The sequence below is a fragment of the Taudactylus pleione genome, unplaced genomic scaffold (assembly GCF_031769625.1).
Source record: "Taudactylus pleione unplaced genomic scaffold, aTauple2 ptg000559l, whole genome shotgun sequence".
NCBI lineage: Eukaryota > Metazoa > Chordata > Amphibia > Anura > Myobatrachidae > Taudactylus > Taudactylus pleione.
The window spans coordinates 2792726-2810321 of NW_028284961.1; the positions used below are offsets into that span (position 1 = coordinate 2792726).

The 17596-nt window shown below is 48.6% G+C and overlaps 1 protein-coding gene across 1 annotated transcript in view; it reads left to right on the top strand.

Moving 5' to 3' along the window:
* Positions 1-9551: 9551 nt before the first annotated feature.
* Positions 9552-17596, top strand: part of LOC148481849 (uncharacterized) — a 99569-nt gene continuing 91524 nt past the window's right edge. The window contains exon 1 of the mRNA XM_088452918.1: positions 9552-9624. Coding sequence (XP_088309044.1) covers positions 9594-9624 — 31 coding nt within the window. The 5' untranslated portion in view covers positions 9552-9593. The remainder of the gene's footprint in view (positions 9625-17596) is intronic.

A 17596-nucleotide genomic window follows, 5' to 3' on the forward strand; every position in this document is an offset into this window, starting at 1 on the left:
CTTGTGGCAGTGAGACCCTACCGCAGGAATTGCGACCATCATTTTGGCCGCTCGCTATATCTGTGGGTGGCCACCCTCAGCTATGCGAGCGGCCAGGAGGCCGCTCCAAAAAGGAGCAGGGACGGCCCTGTTTCAGAGCGAGCGCTCTGCTAGAGCGTCCATCTCTGAATCAGGGCCAGTGTTCGGTCAGCGCTACACTGACTAACACACAGCCGCCGTCTCTGGCAGCTGTGTGTTTGTTTTGATCAGCAGCCAATGAGAGTCTGACAGACTCTCATTAGCAGCTGCTGCGCCCACTGCAGGAGCCGCTCCATCTTCTTGCTCCCGTAGTGGGTAATGGGAGAGATGTCATGGCGTCATGACGTCTCTCCCATAATGCAGAGCGGCCCGGCCTGGGAGGACAGACGAAGGAGTGGATGGTGGCGGCGGGAGCGGGGATTCAGGTAAATGGGTTTTTTTTCATTATTTCGTGTGTCTACTGGGGAGGGAGCTGGCACTACAAGGGGGAGACCACTACTGGGGGCACTACAAAGGGGGGGACTACTACTACTGGGGACACTACAAGGGGGGGACCACTACTACTGGGGGCACTACAAAGGCGGGGGACTATTACTACTGGGGGCACTAGAAGGGGGTGGCTACTACTACTGGGGGCACTACAAGGGGGGGACCACTACTACTGGGGGCACTACAAAGACGGGGGACTACTACTACTGGGGGCACTACAATGGGGGGGTTACTACTACTGGGGGCACTACAAAGACGGGGGACTACTACTACTGGGGGCACTACAAGGGGGAGGCTACTACAACTGGGGGCACTACAATGGTGGGACTACTACTACTGGGAACACTACAAGGGGGGGACCACTACTACTGGGGGCACTACAAAGGCGGGGGACTACTACTACTGGGGGCACTACAAGGGGGGGTTACTACTACTGGGGGCACTACAAGGGGGGGACTACTACTACTGAGAACTACTGCTACTGGGGGCACTACAAGGGGGGGACTATTACTACTGGGGGCACTACAAGGGTGGGGACTACTACTACAGGGGGCACTACAAGCGGGGGACTACTACTAGGGGCACTGCATATGGGGGAGGGGACTACTACTAGGGGCACTACATAGGGGGACGGGACTACCACTGGGGGCACTGCATCGAGGGACCACTGCTGGGGGCTCTATATAAAGGGCAATACTGGGGGTACTGCATAGGGGGGAGACTACAACTGGGGCCACTATTTAAGGGGCACTGCATAAGGGTTACCACTATTGGGGCACTGCATGGGGGTGGACTACTGGGGGGCACTATATAAGGGGCACTGCATAGGGGGTACCACTACTGGGGGCACTATATAAGTGGCTTACTACCGGGGGCACAAGGGGCACTGCACAGGGGGGACCACTACTGGTGGCACTGTATAAGGGGCACTGCATAGGTGCGATCCTTTCTGGGGGCACTACTGGAGGCCTGCATTAAGGGGTCCTCTCCTGAGGCACAGGGGGGCACTGCATATGGGCACCACAACAGGGGGCTGCCCCTAATCTTTATGTTTACTTTACATTAATCCTATATGGACCCACCTCCTCCCTGGAACACTTGAGGGGGGGGCGCCATAGCACACACGTTCTTCGGGCACCCTGGGTACACGCTACTCCTCTGCCAGGGCCACCTTAATGCATTTGCCCCCCAGGCTAAATGTTGCCAGCCAGCCCCTGCATCAGGGTGTCATTAGGAGTGTAGGAGAAAGAGTTATAATAGCAGCAGTAGGGCTGCAGGCATCATTGTCAGTGTACAGTATGTGTGTTTGTCTCACACACACTGCACACTTACACAATGCACGATGCACACTTACACACTGCACACTTATACACTGCACACTTACACACTGCACACTTACACACTGCACACTTATACACTGCACACTTATACACTGTACACTTACACAATGCACACTTATACACTGCACACTTGCACGCTGCCTATTTATACACTGCACACACTGCACACTTATACACACTGCACACTTACACACTGCACACTTACACACTGCGCACTTGGACGCTGCAGGTCATTTTATTTGCCTAGATAATTTTCTATTGTTGTAGTCATGGCTATTTATATTCCCCCACAGGCAAATGTTGGCTGCACACTGGACACTTTATATGATGTTCTACCTACATTGCATTCTGTTTATGTGTATGGTGTATTTATTGTGGCAGATGATTTAACCAAGTAGATTTAAAAGTGGTACTGCCAAAGTTTTTTAAGAATGTTATGGTTCCGACTCGTGGGGGGAATATTCTGGATCAAGTTTATATGACTTTTAAATCGGCCTACGAGACTGTTGCGTGTCCTCATACTGGATAATCGGACTATGGCCCTCATTTAGACCCGCTCGCAAGCGCTGAGCACTCGCAAGTGGGTCAATGTGTAGGGCCTGCACAAACACAGTGGCCGCATTGCAAGTGTGCAATGCCCGGAATGAGAGAGAAATTCTCTCGCTCCGGGGCTCGCTACCAACGGGGTGGCTGTCGATGTTGATCGACAGCTCGCCCCATTTCGTAGGCGGGCCGGGGGGGGTGGCTGACCAAACGGAGGCGTTCCTTAAGGAACGCTTGCCGTTTGTGGGCGGCCGCACTGACATCAGCAGTGATGTCAGTGGGGAGCTTCCTGCTCGATTAGAGCAGGAGGCTCCCTGGGGCTTTTGCGTGCTGAGACCCAACCTCAAGGGTCTCGTCGCAAGCCCCAATGGTCGCGATGGACTTGACCACCGTGACCATCAACCTGGTCGCTCGCTAGAGCTGTGGGTGGTAACCCACAGCTTAGCCAGCGACCAGGAGGCCGCAGTTCAAAAGTCAAGCGGCCACCCTCATTCAGAGCGAGCGCTCGCTCGCTTCTTGCGAGCACCTCTGAATGAGGGCCTATGTCTCCTTGTTCATGATACCTCTGTATAAGCCCGTGGTCAGTCGTGTTCGGCCTATTTGGAGATCACTCTTAGTTTGCCCTAAGGGAGCGACTGAGAGGTTACAGGCAGCGGTTTAACTAAGGGGGTCGAGCAGGGTGTATTCCCTGGGCGCCGTATGACCGGCGGCGCAGGGGGCGCCACCGGCCAAGGTACCAGCCCGCCCTAGTTAGGCAGTGTAGCGCCGACTCAATCATGAGCTCCGCCTTCTGGCTCCTGCAGTGGGTAATGGGAGATATGTAATGACGTCATGCCGTCTCTCCTATAATGCTGAGCGCGCAAGCCCGGGAGGACTGATGTGCGGTGGCGGGAGCAGTGGCCGGACCCGGAGCGTTGATTAAGGTAAATGTATTTATTTTTTTTACTTGGTCACCTGCACTATTACTGGGGGGGACCTCTATTGGGGGTAGAGCACTACTGGGGACTACAACTGGGGGGCTACTACTGGGGGCACTGCATCAGGAGGGGAAACTTCTACTGGTGACTACTACTGGGGGGGGAAACTACTATTGGGGGCACTAAATGAGGGGCTTACTACTAGGGACACAAGGGAAACTACTACTCGGGAGACTATATAAGGGGCTTACTACTAGGGGCACAAGGGGCACTGCACTAGGGGGACCACTACTGGGGGCACTAAATAGGGAGGACTACTACAGGGGGCACTGTATAAGGGGCACTGGATAGGGGGGATCACTGCTGGGGGCACTGCATGGGGGGACTACTGCTGGGGGCTCTATATAAAGGACATTGCATAGGGGGTACCACTGCTGGGGGCACTGCATAGGGGTGACTACTACTGGGGGCACTATATAAGGGGGACCACAACTGGGGACCACTACATGGGGCACTGCATAAGGGAGACCACTACTGGGGGCACTGAATAAGGTGAACTAATGGGGGGCTGCATAAGGGGGACCACTACTGGAGGTACTGTTTAAGGGGAACTAATGGGGGGCTCCATAAGGGGGACAACTACTGGGGGTACTGAATAAGGGGAACTAATGAGGGCTGCATAAGGGGGGACCACTACTGGGGGTACTGAATAAGGGGAACTTATGGGGGGCTGCATAAGGGGGACCACTACTGGAGGTACTGTATAAGGGGAACTAATGGGGGGCTGCATAAGGGGGACCACTACTGGGGGTACTGAATAAGGGGAACTAATGGGGTGCTGCATAAGGGGGCCACTACTGGGGGTACTGTATAAGGGGCACTAATGGGGGACTGCATAAGAGGGACCACAACTGAAGGCAGCTTCTCTGAGTACGGAGACGCTCCTAAGCTTTTAACGTTGTACAGTATAATAGAGAGTATCCTGATTTATGGGATTATTATATGGTAAGGGAATTGTACTGCTACAGAGCCAGGTGCTCCTGAACGTGTGGTCAAGACTGCATGCAAAATAATAGGTGTAAAATTGCCGCAAATTCAAGCTCTCTATGGGCTCTATTTACTACAATCCGCATATTGAATGCGGATTGTAGTGTGATATTACCGAGTGAATTCGCATTGCGAATTCAGGCAATATCACAGGGATTTACTATAAATCCCTTGCAGGGACAGAGCTTGCGATAAAGCTCTGTCCCTGCGGATCCCGTCCGCACTCTAGACGCGGTATTTTAGGAAAAAATACCGCGACTAAGAGCCCGCACATGCGCCGACCGACCACCGCTACTACCCCCCCCACCAACGCTAAGCCCCGCCCACCGCAATCGCGGACCCCCGCGACCCCCCTCCCCCCACCCGCGACCCCCCCCTCCTTCATTACACTTACCTGCATCCTCCTGGCCTGATCTTCTCCGGGCTTCCCGATCAGGTGATCTCCCATACTGCACTGGGGCCCGATCACCTGATGACCAGGCCCCAGTGTACTATGGGAGACCAGCTGACCGGAGAGGAGCCATCACCGGAGGCCCGATCACCGGTCCCTGGATTCAGGTAAGGAAAAAAAAAAATGTTTAATTTTTTTTTCTTTTTTGTACAGTAATCAGCTTGCGGTCTGCTTAGACCACATAGCTGATTACTGGTACTGGCTCCCGCCTCTGCTCTCCCCATTAGAGCAGAGTGGGAGCCCGGTAACCGGGGGAGACCCTGGATAACGCCACCTCCAGGTGGCGTTATTATCACAGGGCTTCCCCCGGTATTTTTTTACAATTTATTTTTAGTAACTTAGGTCGGATCACATTTCCCATTACAATTATGGGAAATGCGATCTGCTTTACTAAAAATAAGTGATACGGGGGGTTGGAGTACAATTTACTAATTCTACTCCAATTGTCCTGTAATAACTACAGGTGAAACTAAAATAATGTGAAAAGGGTGTGAAAATACCCTTTTTCACTTTATTTTAGTAAAAATAATTTTAATAAATAGAGCCCTATGAGAGTAGAGTATTAAAGAGGACTAGAAGTATCTTAGTTGATCTTAGTCATCCAAATTATATGGTTTTTGAAAGGTTACCATCTAATAAATGTTTTAGGAGTGTGCGCACACATACCAAGCGGTTATATAATAGCTTTTTCCCAGCAGCTGTTCTTCTATTGAACTATCAAAATGCGCTGACCTGAGGGTCTGATTCAGAGCCGGACGCTATTTGCGCTCGCTCGTTCAGAAAAAGGGGGTGGCTATTTAAATTAACCGTTCGCTCTTTGCAGTCTGTTGACGCATCTATGTCTGAACGAGCGAACAAAACATGCGGTCGTTATTTAGAAAAAAACGCCCCCTGGCCGCTCACATCATACGTCATGTCCGCTATTTATTAGATTAATTGAGTACATCAAACAGCGTATGAACTGTTCGCTATTCTTGTGGTTGCATTTTCCTACCGCAATCATGCGAGCAGTTCTGGCTAAAAGACACCCAACTGACGTGGTCGATGACGCTGCTTTGTTAATTATGCACACCCTTAAAACGCCCGTTTTGACCTTTAGGCACGCCTGCATTCTGATCTCCACTCCCCGTTTTCAAGCACCTTCCCGTTACCACCCACATACGCCTCCTCCTGTCACTCAAAATAGCAGGCATCGCTATTTAGCGAGCACACGATTTCCGACCGCACTGACTGGTTCGCGCATGCGTATTACAATCCGTACGCATGCGCAGATGTACGAACATCGCTCGGAACGAACGAGCGGCCGCATACGAGCGGCTCTGAATGAAGCCCTGAGTACTATGGAAATGTTTTACTTGTTTGTTTTAATATGCTGGGAGTGTTTGTAACTGATATTTTGTTGACAATTCAATGTTGTTGTTTAGTTTATGACAATAATAATGTGTATTGTATAGTTCTGTTCCTGGTGCGTAAACATTTCCAGTGTTTTGTAAAGGAATCAAAAATAATGTATAGTGTGTTTTCCAGTGTGAGCTATTTTGCGCAGTGGTAACCCCCTCCCCCCATCATCTACACCCCAAATTTCATAAATGGGGAAAAAAATCAATACATGTGAATACACTTAGCAACATCAACGCACAACCAGAACTGTTGACATATTTGTGTTTGCTATAGAAATATTCCCAGCACATGTATGTACAGTATATGAATAAGCTTCTCTTGGACATGATTGCAACATTTTGAAAAAGAGAAAAAAAACAATGAAAATTAAGGCTTAGATTATATCAGCGTAAATGCCCTATTGTCCATGTGACCATCACCTAGCAGTGCAAGGTACATAACTTAAACATTACCTATAATAAAATAATGGCTCGGAATCATACTGTGTATATGGGGAAAAGAAAGGTCAGCTTTATATTAGAATTAAATTATTAAGTAGCAAAATACTTTGGCTAGAGGGAAAGAAGGATAGATACAGTATGGTGGCGAACAAAGAACGGCCTTACTATGCAAGATCACCATCTGAACCAAGTCCACATAGGCCTAGATGAGAGGCCAATGGCCAACCCATCACCAGCATTTAAGATATCCACATTTCCATAATGGAGACACTGGGATCAAAATTGATATTTCGACCAAAGGGATACTCGCTGTTGTTAAAAGTAAAGTACCAACACTTTGTTGCAGGTGCCAACATGCCAGCCCCTGATGGTTGTGCACACTTACCCACCTGATGGTTGTGCACACTTACCCACAATGGGATCCGAACCTTGTAGCTGGGATTGGGAGACGTCCAACCAAACCTCAACATTTTTTATGCGGAACGTCACTGCCGAACCATGCGGCTTATGATGAAATTCTCAGTTATATTAAATTAAATCCAGTAATCCAAATCATATATGACATATATGCATACTCACCCACCCCGTTCACCTTTGTAGCTGCCAACAAAGCCTTACGAAATTTTAAGGCAAAGACATTGGCATAGAGGCCAATGCAGATGCACTCCTGAATCGGGGGGCTGAAGACCCCTGAGGACCGCTGTATTAGTGCAATGTTCGTCATCCTCAAGTTTCTCCAGGTCAGTTGAGCTAAGGCTGCAAGAACAGTGGTGACGTCGCCACTTAGCAGCCGCCTTAAATAGTCAACTCTGATGACGATTCTGTAGATGACGAGGAGAACAACCCTCATCAATGACCATAATGCGAGCACCTCTCATGCTGCCATCGCTTGCGTGAACCACCCACCGGCCTGGACCGAGAAACTCCAAATGCCAAGCTGTATGACCCCAAACCGGTACTACTGGATGGAATGGAAGATGCCATGCTACCCCCCCAATTCCACATTGGACGCAGATGCCGAATCACTGGAGAGACTCGGCTGCTCCTCAACCCTTGACCATGCAGGCACACCTCCATCCCCTGCGAGAATACCAGTACCTGGATCTGCGACCACATCACCTGGAAGAGAGACAGAAGCTGGAGACAAAACAGGACCAACCACAGCAGGCACAACATTAACAGTAGAGGAATATTGGTTGCTAAGGGCAGAAAGAAAAAAACATTTTCTGGGGCACAGATACAGACTTGGAGTTTAATTTCCTACATGCATATGAAATGCTTTCCGTCCCTCTCTTTAGCTGTAGGTGATTAGAGATTTTACATATTAAAGAAGCATTGTGTTATGGTAATTTAGGTTTATTTCACCTCTCGTGACACAGCACTACAATACCACACAATGTCATGTGACAGCACTACAATACCATACAATGTCATGTGACACAGCACTACAATACCATACAATGTCATGTGACACAGCACTACAATACCATACAGTGTCATGTGACACAGCACTACAATACCAAACAATGTCATGTGACACAGCACTACAATACCATACAATGTCATGTGACACAGCACTACAGTACCATACAATGTGATGCAGCTCTTACCTTACCTGCTGAGTTGCTGGATCAGTGATGAGGAGAAGGGACTCATGGAGCTCAGCGAAGCCCATGGTAAGAGTTGCCCCTGTTGTCCTTGGCTATTTCAATCACTATTTCAATCACTGTATAATGAGCTGCTACACATGTGCAATAGCTCTGTACCCGGCCTGATCAGAGCTCAGCTCATCGTGTCACTTATGAATCAGCTCAGCGCCAGTGTCAGGGGGGCGGCGGGCAGGTCCCGTGAGGGGAGCATGGGGCACAGACATGTGCCAGACCAGTAAAAACTGTCCTGTGATTCTTTGGTTCCAATATGCCCCTAATAGTCACTTCTATGATTGTGGTCGGACTGGGAATATATACGGACAAATTCCGCAGGTAAGACACACACAATATTGCAAACAATTGTGGGGAATTTTTGTTGAAACAGTTTTGAAAATGTTGTTTATATTTATATGGTATATCCCGGCAGAAGGGGATGCCAGCGCGTACAATACCAGCCTGAGAATACCAACCCCGGCAAAATACAGGTGCCAACATCCTGACCACCTGGATGCTCAAGGCAAGTAGTGGGGTGGGAGGAAGGGTTAGGGTTAGGCACTAGGGGGAGAGTAAGGATTAGGGTGTGGGGAGGAGGAGGTTAGGTTTAGGGTGTGGGGAGGGGAGGTTAGGTTCAGGCACCAGGGAGGGAGGATTAGGCTTAGGGTAGGGAGAGGGGCAGGCTTAGCATACTGACCACCAAGTGTCAGTATGTTAACCCTATCAGGATCCAGGCATCGGGATTCTGACTAACTGTATCCCTTGTGTTGGTATTACATACCAATTCCTATTTATATACATTAATTCCTAAATAAGTAAATCGGCTCACTGATAATACGAATAAATGAAACAACATAAGGGTATTTGTTCTTTAAGCCTTACCACTTATAGGGGTCTATGTACTAAAGCTTGATGAGAGATAAAATTGAGAGAAAAGTATTAACCAATCAGCTCCTAACTGTCATTTTTCAAACACAGCCTGTAAAATGTAAATTTAGAAGCTGATTGGTTAGTGCTTTATCTCTCACAATTTTATCTCTCTCCAGTCTTTGATAAATGCCCCCTTTATTCACTTAACATGTTACTCTTTACTTAGATTCTCCACAAAGTGGTAACTTAGAATCTGCTCCCTGTATAACAGACTGGGGCCGATCTCATGTCACTAGTGAGCTGCCCACATACAGCAGCAGCTCTGATTATATCACAGAGAACCCAGGATATAGGAAAGTGAAACAGAAACTACAGATCAGTAACAGAACTAAACACAAAGCAGCTGAGAAGTCAGGAAACCGAGTCCGAGAACAATGGCAGAAAATAACGCAGATACTGTGAGAGGTGAGTTTTGTTAGGAGTAAATAATGTCTGTACTGTATATAATGTTAATAGGTAGGTAGTAACTGTAGGGAGTAGCTTAGTTCTGTGATCGTCCCCTGCCGCAGGTCTCTCTGTGGACAGAGATTGTTTTCTATCCTAATCTAAACAATCAACATTCACACTTCATCTGTTGTATTGTCTAATCCTGGCATTATACGGCATTACCTGGCATTACACAACATTACATGGCATTACATGGCATTACCCAGCATCACCTGGCATTACCCAGCATTACACGGCATTATACGGCATTACCTGCTGGCATTACACGGCATTACCCAGCATTACCTGCCATTACACGGCATTACCCAGCATTACTTGCCATTACACGGCATTACCCAGCATTACTTGCCATTACACGGCATTACCCAGCATTACCTGCCATTACACAGCATTAACCAGCATTACCTGGCATTACACGGCATTACACGGCATTACCCAGCATTACCTGGCATCACACGGCATTACCTGGCATTACACAGCATTACACGGCATTACACAGCATTACACGTCATTACATGGCATTACACGGCATTACACATCATTACCTGGCATTACATGGCATTATACGGCATCACCTGCAATTACACGGCATTACCTGGCATTACACGGCATTACATGGCATTACACGGCCTCACCTGGCATTACCTGGCATTACACGGCATTACCTGGCATTACACAGCATTACACGGCATTACATGGCATTACACGGCATTACCCAGCATTACCTGGCATTACATGGCATTATACGGCATCACCTGGCATTACACGGCATTACCTGGCATTACACTGCATTACATGGCATTACACGGCCTCACCTGGCATTACACGGCATTACCTGGCATTACACAGTATTACACGGCATTACATGGCATTACACGTCATTACCCAGCATTACCTGGCATTACATGGCATTATACGGCATCACCTGGCATTACACGGCATTACCTAGCATTACACAGCATTACCTGGCATTACATGGCATTATACGGCATCACCTGGAATTACACGGCATTACCTGGCATTACCCAGCATTACCTGGCATTACATGGCATTATACAGCATCACCTGGCATTACACGGCATTACCTGGCATTACACAGCATTGCACGGCATTACATGGCAGTACACGGCATTACACATCATTACCTGGCCTTACATAGCATTATATAGCATCACCTGGCATTACACAGCATTACCTGGCATTACATGGCATTACACGGCATTAACTGGCATTACACGGTAATTTTGTGATGTAAACACCAAACACCATTTTTCCCAATCCTACTTTATTGGGCATGAAGACAATTATAAATGCATTCAGTGTTGTATAGTGTTGAGGTTCACATCTTGTGGGTTCGGGCACCCAGTGTGGTCCCAGAATCTATTTTTGAAGTTCCCTAATTGGCATTTATAATGATATATTCTTGTAGGGACTTAAGGGGGGTATCCCTTAGGCGATTTTAGCAAGCGATTGCATGATAACGATGTCGTTATCGTGCAATCGCTTTCAAAGCGCGCATGCATCGGGCATGTTTTGGTCGGAAGCAACCAGCGATGCGCGTACACGCTGGTCACTTCCGACATCTATCATCGCCCGTACATGCTGGTCAACCTGAGGGTCCCATCAGGTTCAGCATGTGCGGGGATGATAGATGTGCCTGGACTGAACGAGTGAACGTACAGTGTAGTAACAATACTGACTTTAAACCTCTGAACAATCTATACCTTTCTAAACCTTTATACGCTCCTGCCTATACCTTCTAGGTAGACGCTATTTGCGTACGCAGTCATACAGTAAAATAAAAACCTTCAGACATTGAAAAGTGTTTCCAACGCACAAAGTGTAATATTCAACATAAAAACAGTAGGTTACACGCTGTGATCTAAAGACAATTTAGCGCTAAGAAATTATACAGACCCAAGGTACAGTTATACATATGCACGCGTGCTGGGACCAGTTACCGGCATCCATAAGAAACCTCCATCAACAGCATCAGCATGAAGACTCCAGATTGAAGTCTGGGCCCAATTCAGACCCGCTCGCAAGTGGGTTGATGGTTGCCCAGTGCGCATGCACACAACGGAGCCGGCTCCGTTGAGCGCATGCGCGAGACCCGGATTGCGACGGGCAAGCCGTCGCTCCGGGTCTCGCACCAAAGGGGGCGTGCTGTCGATGTTGAGTGACAGCACGCCCCCTTTGGTGGGCGTGCCGGGGGCATGGCTGCCCAGACGGAGGCGTTCCCATGGGAACGCCTATCGTCTGGGGCCGGCCCCACTGACATCACTAGTGATGTCAGTGGGAGTGATTTTGGCTCTGATAGAGCCAAAAGCACTCCAGGGCTTGCGGCAACGAGACCCTACCGCAAGGGTCTCGTCGCAAGCCCGATGGTTGCTATGGTCTTGACCATCGCGACCATCATCATGGACGCTCGCATAAGCTGTGGGTGGTAACCCACAGCTATGCGAGCGTCCCAGAGGCCGCAACAACAAAAGAAAAAAGCCCTGATTCAGAGCGGGTGCTCGTTCAGAGCGTCCGGCTCTGAATCAGGCCCTCTGTGCGCACATTTATACCATTGCAGGGATTGGGAATACAATAGGTAAGTTTGTCATGATTCCATTGGTTCTTCTTAAAGTTGTCTTGGTTACAGGATCATTTATTGGACAATTTCAAATGGATACAAACTAGGGATGTGCAGGCTCGGATAGGTTCGAGTTTGCACGTGGAGTTCGGATTTTTCCCTCCAAAAAAACGGAACTCAGAAAGAGGCAAAACGTCATCTTACATGGACGAACATCATCATTCCTGGACTTTTGTCCAGGAATGATGATGTTCGTCCATGTAAGATGACGTTTTGCCTCTTTCTGAGTTCCGTTTTTTTGGAGGGAAAAATCCGAACTCCACGTGCAAACTCGAACCTATCCGAGCCTGCACATCCCTAATACAAACGGTCTCCAACCTCCCTTTGTCTCCTTTTCCCCCTGCATGCAAATCTAAGCTGCTAACATTACACAGTACATTTTAGCGTTTTAACTCTCTACAGTCCATAAGTTGAGACTGCATGTTGCGATCTTTTCACCGATGATACCGGAAAGCTGTTGAGACAGAGTAGATCAGTATGACACTAAACACGGTTTACTTATCAAGGGCTCCATTTACAAACGAAGTATAACCCCTTTAGCGCTCGCTAAAGGGGTTATACCATTTTGCTGTATTTAGTAAACAGCGGTAATCTTAGATTACCGCTGTTTGCACAGCATTGCTCTTGCCATCTAAAAGATGGCGAGAGCGATGCGGGCCCCATTGCCGGCAATGGAGACCCGGCGGTGCCTTTCCGGCTTCAACGAAGCCTTCCAGGCACTGCCGCTTCTCCCTGTCATGCACATGCGCAGACGGACCGTCGCGCATGCGCATGACCCTGAAGCCCCGTCGCTGGCAGCGTTAGGCTGCCAGCAGCCCAGCAGAGGACCTCGTCGAGGACTTCGACTTCGCGGGACCTCGCCGGAGGGGTAAGTACTACTAAATACCTGTGGAATTTTGGTTTGTATCACAGTGATACTAAACGAAAATTGCCGCTGGTATTTCCCTTCATTTGTAAATGGGGCCCTATGTACTAAACCTTAGTTGTAGAAAACAGTCATTTATTTACACGTTGGCATTGCGAATGAATCATGTAATAATAACCCTTTTGCGCTACGGAACTATTGCTTTAAGTGTATGTATGCAAGGGAGAACGACACTAAATAGCGTTGTGCGTCTGGGGGTCTGTGGGGTACTTAGCGAGCTGCACTAAGCTGGAAAGGTCGGTATTGGTTGTGTAGGGATCGTTAATAAGCTGATCGTGCTAATAATTAGCTATTTTGCGTTGTGCACTGTTTAATTTGCTACTATTTTGCGCTGTTCATATTTAAGTCTGTGGTGATTTTAATGTGTTGGAAAGTCATTTTTATTTATGTCAGACACTGTCGGTATGTGTTTGGGGAAGATTGTTAAAAAGCTGGCCGTGCTACTTATTAGCAATTTAGCGTTGTGTTTTGTGTACTATGTGGTTTTGACAAAATGGCGCTGTGTGACCTATTTCTAAGATGGAGTCTTGTCGCAATTCGCAAGATGGCGTCACTCCGATCTAATTTTAAAACTGATTCTGGCCCTGATTCAGAGCCGGACGCTCTGACCAGAGCGCTCGCTCTGAATCAGGGCCCTCCTCCATTAAAATGGAGCGTCCTCCTGGATGCTCGTATAGCTGTGGGTCACCACCCACAGCATATACGAGCGTGCAAAAAGATGGTCGCGATGGTCTTGACCATCGCGACCATCGGACTTGCGAGGGAAACCCTGCGGTCGGGTTTCCCAGCTGCAAGGCCAGGAGTGATTTTGGCTCTATTGATGTCAGTGGGGCCGGCTTCAGACGGTAGGCGTTCCCATGGGAACGCCTCCGTCTGGCAGGCACGCCCCCGGCAAGCCCACCAAAGGGGGCGTGCTGTCAATCAACATCGACAGCACGCCCCCTTTGGTGCAAGACCCGGAGCGATGGAAAGCCCGTCGCTCGCCGGGTCTCGCGCATGCGCACGACGGAGCTCCCTCCGTCGTGCGCATGCGCAGTAGGGAACATCGACCCACTTGCGAGCGTACTGCCGCTCGCGATTGGGTCTGAATGACCCCCTCTGTCTCAGCCAATTATCCAGCTTCCACAGTAGGCACATCACTAGCTATACAAACGAGAGCAATGTCGTAATCGTGCTCTCATTTGTATATCTAGTAGTGGATACGCACCTTTACCCTAGTGGGAACTCAATCCTTTGCGATATAGATTCCGCTGGGGCTGACTGTATTGGGATATATGCTGGCTAATGAGGGCCTGATTTAGAGATGTATGTAAACTCGATAGTACATCATTGATTGTTGGGGGTCTGAAAATGCGCAGATTGAGTCCTGCAATAACTAACATGCTGCAGACGTTTGGGGAGGGGGCGGCAGCGGGCTGCATTCCTGGAAATGGGGGGAGGATCTGCATCATAGAATGCAGATTTCTGGCCTCACAAGTCGCCAGGAGTTAGCCAGGCTGGGTAAGGTTCGGCTTGTGCATCCTGCCAAGACAGCAACCAGTGCGTCCAAGTTTCTACAGTCACCTCCTGCTGCATTTGCATTATAGTTGGACAGTATTGCGCAGCTGCTTTCCTGCACTATCCTGCAGCTGTGTGATACCATCCATATCTAAATCAGGCCCTGAGACCTTTGGAATGACAGAACACTGGTATCCTGACACCTGGGAGTACAGCTCAGGAACAGACAGAGATATTACACAGGCAGAAGAGAGAATGACTGGACACTGGTATCCTAACACCTGGGAGTACAGCTCAGGAACAGACAGAGATAGTACACAGGCAGAAGAGAGAATGACAGGACACTGGTATCCTAACACCTGGGAGTACAGCTCAGGAACAGACAGAGATAGTACACAGGTAGAAGAGAGAATGACAGAACACTGGTATCCTAACACCTGGGAGTACAGCTCAGGAACAGACAGAGATATTACACAGGTAGAAGAGAGAATGACAGAACACTGGTATCCTAACACCTGGGAGTACAGCTCAGGAACAGACAGAGATATTACACAGGCAGAAGAGAGAATGACAGGACACTGGTATCCTAACACCTTGGAGTACAGCTCAGGAACAGACAGAGATATTACACAGGTAGAAGAGAGAATGACAGAACACTGGTATCCTAACACCTGGGAGTACAGCTCAGGAACAGACAGAGATATTACACAGGTAGAAGAGAGAATGACAGGACACTGGTATCCTGACACCAGGGAGTACAGCTCAGGAACAGACAGAGATATTACACAGGCAGAAGAGAGAATGACAGGACACTGGTATCCTAACACCTGGGAGTACAGCTCAGGAACAGACAGAGATAGTACACAGGCAGAAGAGAGAATGACAGAACACTGGTATCCTAACACCTGGGAGTACAGCTCAGGAACAGACAGAGATATTACACAGGTAGAAGAGAGAATGACAGGACACTGGTATCCTAACACCTGGGAGTACAGCTCAGGAACAGACAGAGATATTACACAGGTAGAAGAGAGAATGACAGGACACTGGTATCCTGACACCTGGGAGTACAGCTCAGGAACAGACAGAGGGCCTATTTGCGCTTGCTCGTCCAGAAAAAGGGGCTGGCTATTTAAATTAACCGTTCGCTCTTTGCGGTCTGTTCACGCCTCTATGTCTGAACGAGCGAACAAAACATGCGAACGTAATTTTGAAAAAAACACCCTCTGGCCGCTCGCATCATACGACATGTCCGCTATTTATTAGATTAATCGAGTACATCGGACGGCGTATGAACTGATCAATATTCTTGTGGTTGGTTTTTCCTACCACAATCATGCGAGCAGTTCTGACTATAAAACAACCAAGTGACGTGGTCGATGAAACTGCTTTATTAATTATGCACACCCCTAAAATGCCCGTTTTGACCTTTAGGCACGCCTGCGTTTGGATCTCCACTCCCCGTTTTCAAGCACCTTCCCCTGTTACCACCACAAACGCCTCACTCTGTCACTCAAAATAGCAGGCATTCGCTATTTAGCAAGCACACGATTTTCGGCCGCACTGACTGGTTCGCGCATGCGTATTACAATCCGTACACATGCGCAGTTGGGCGAACATCGCTCGGAACGAACGAGCGGCCGCTTACGAGCGGCTCTGAATCAGGCCCAGAGATATTACACAGGTAGAAGAGAGAATTACAGTACATGGTTAAAGATCATTTGGTAGAGGAGAAAAACAAGAGATAATAACTGGGACTTTCACTAATCATTATACCCTGTAAATGTGTAACCAAGTGGAGCATGTTGATATGAGACATTGGTGCACTGTAGCAGTGGGATGCAGTCAGGAAGCCGACGGTCGAAATTTCGACCACCGGCTTCCCAACTGTGTAATCCCGACAGGGGACAAATGATAGGCGTCAAAATCACAATGCCTATTATTATCCCTATGCCAGGAGCCCGACGCCCGGCATACCGAACGAATGTAAGCCGGGCGGCGGGTGCGGACAGCTGCGGGGGGAAAGTTAGGTTAGGGCTCCTGGGGGGGACTTAGGGTGGGAAGGGGGGGTAGGGTTAGGCACCCCCAGGGGGAGGTTAGGGTTAGGCACCCCCCCGGGAGACTTAGGTTAAGGCGGCGGGGAAGGGGGGGGTTAGGTTTGGGCACTTAGGGGGGAGTTAGGCACTTAGGGGGGGTTAGGCACTTAGGGAGGGGTTAGGGTTAGGCACTTAGGGGGGTTTAGGTTTGGGCACTTAGGGGGGAGTTAGGCACTTAGGGGGGGTTAGGGTTTGGCACTTAGGGGGGTTTAGGGTTAGGCACTTAGGGAGGGGTTAGGGTTAGGCACTTAGGGGGGTTCAGGTTTAGGCACCCCTAAGGAAGGATTAGGGTTAGGGGGGAAGAAGATTAGGGACAGTTACCATACTTACTGATCGGGATTTTCAGTGGTGTCGGTCTTGTGGCGTCGGGATTTGAACCGCCGGATTTAGGTCTGGCGGTCATTTATACCGATCCCATAGCAGTTGTGTAATAAAACACAGGGTTCACACTGACCAAGGTTCTAGGTCTAACTCAGATCTTCTATTTCCACTTATAAAAGCGACAAAAAAACAGTTTCGCAAAAACTGCATACTCACACATACACACATATATACACACACACATATATATACATACACACATATATACACACACACATATACATACACACATATACATACACATATACACACACATATACATACACACATATACATACACATATACACATACACACACATATACACACATATACATACACATATACACACACATATACATACACATATACACACATGTACACACACATATACATACATGTATACACACGTATA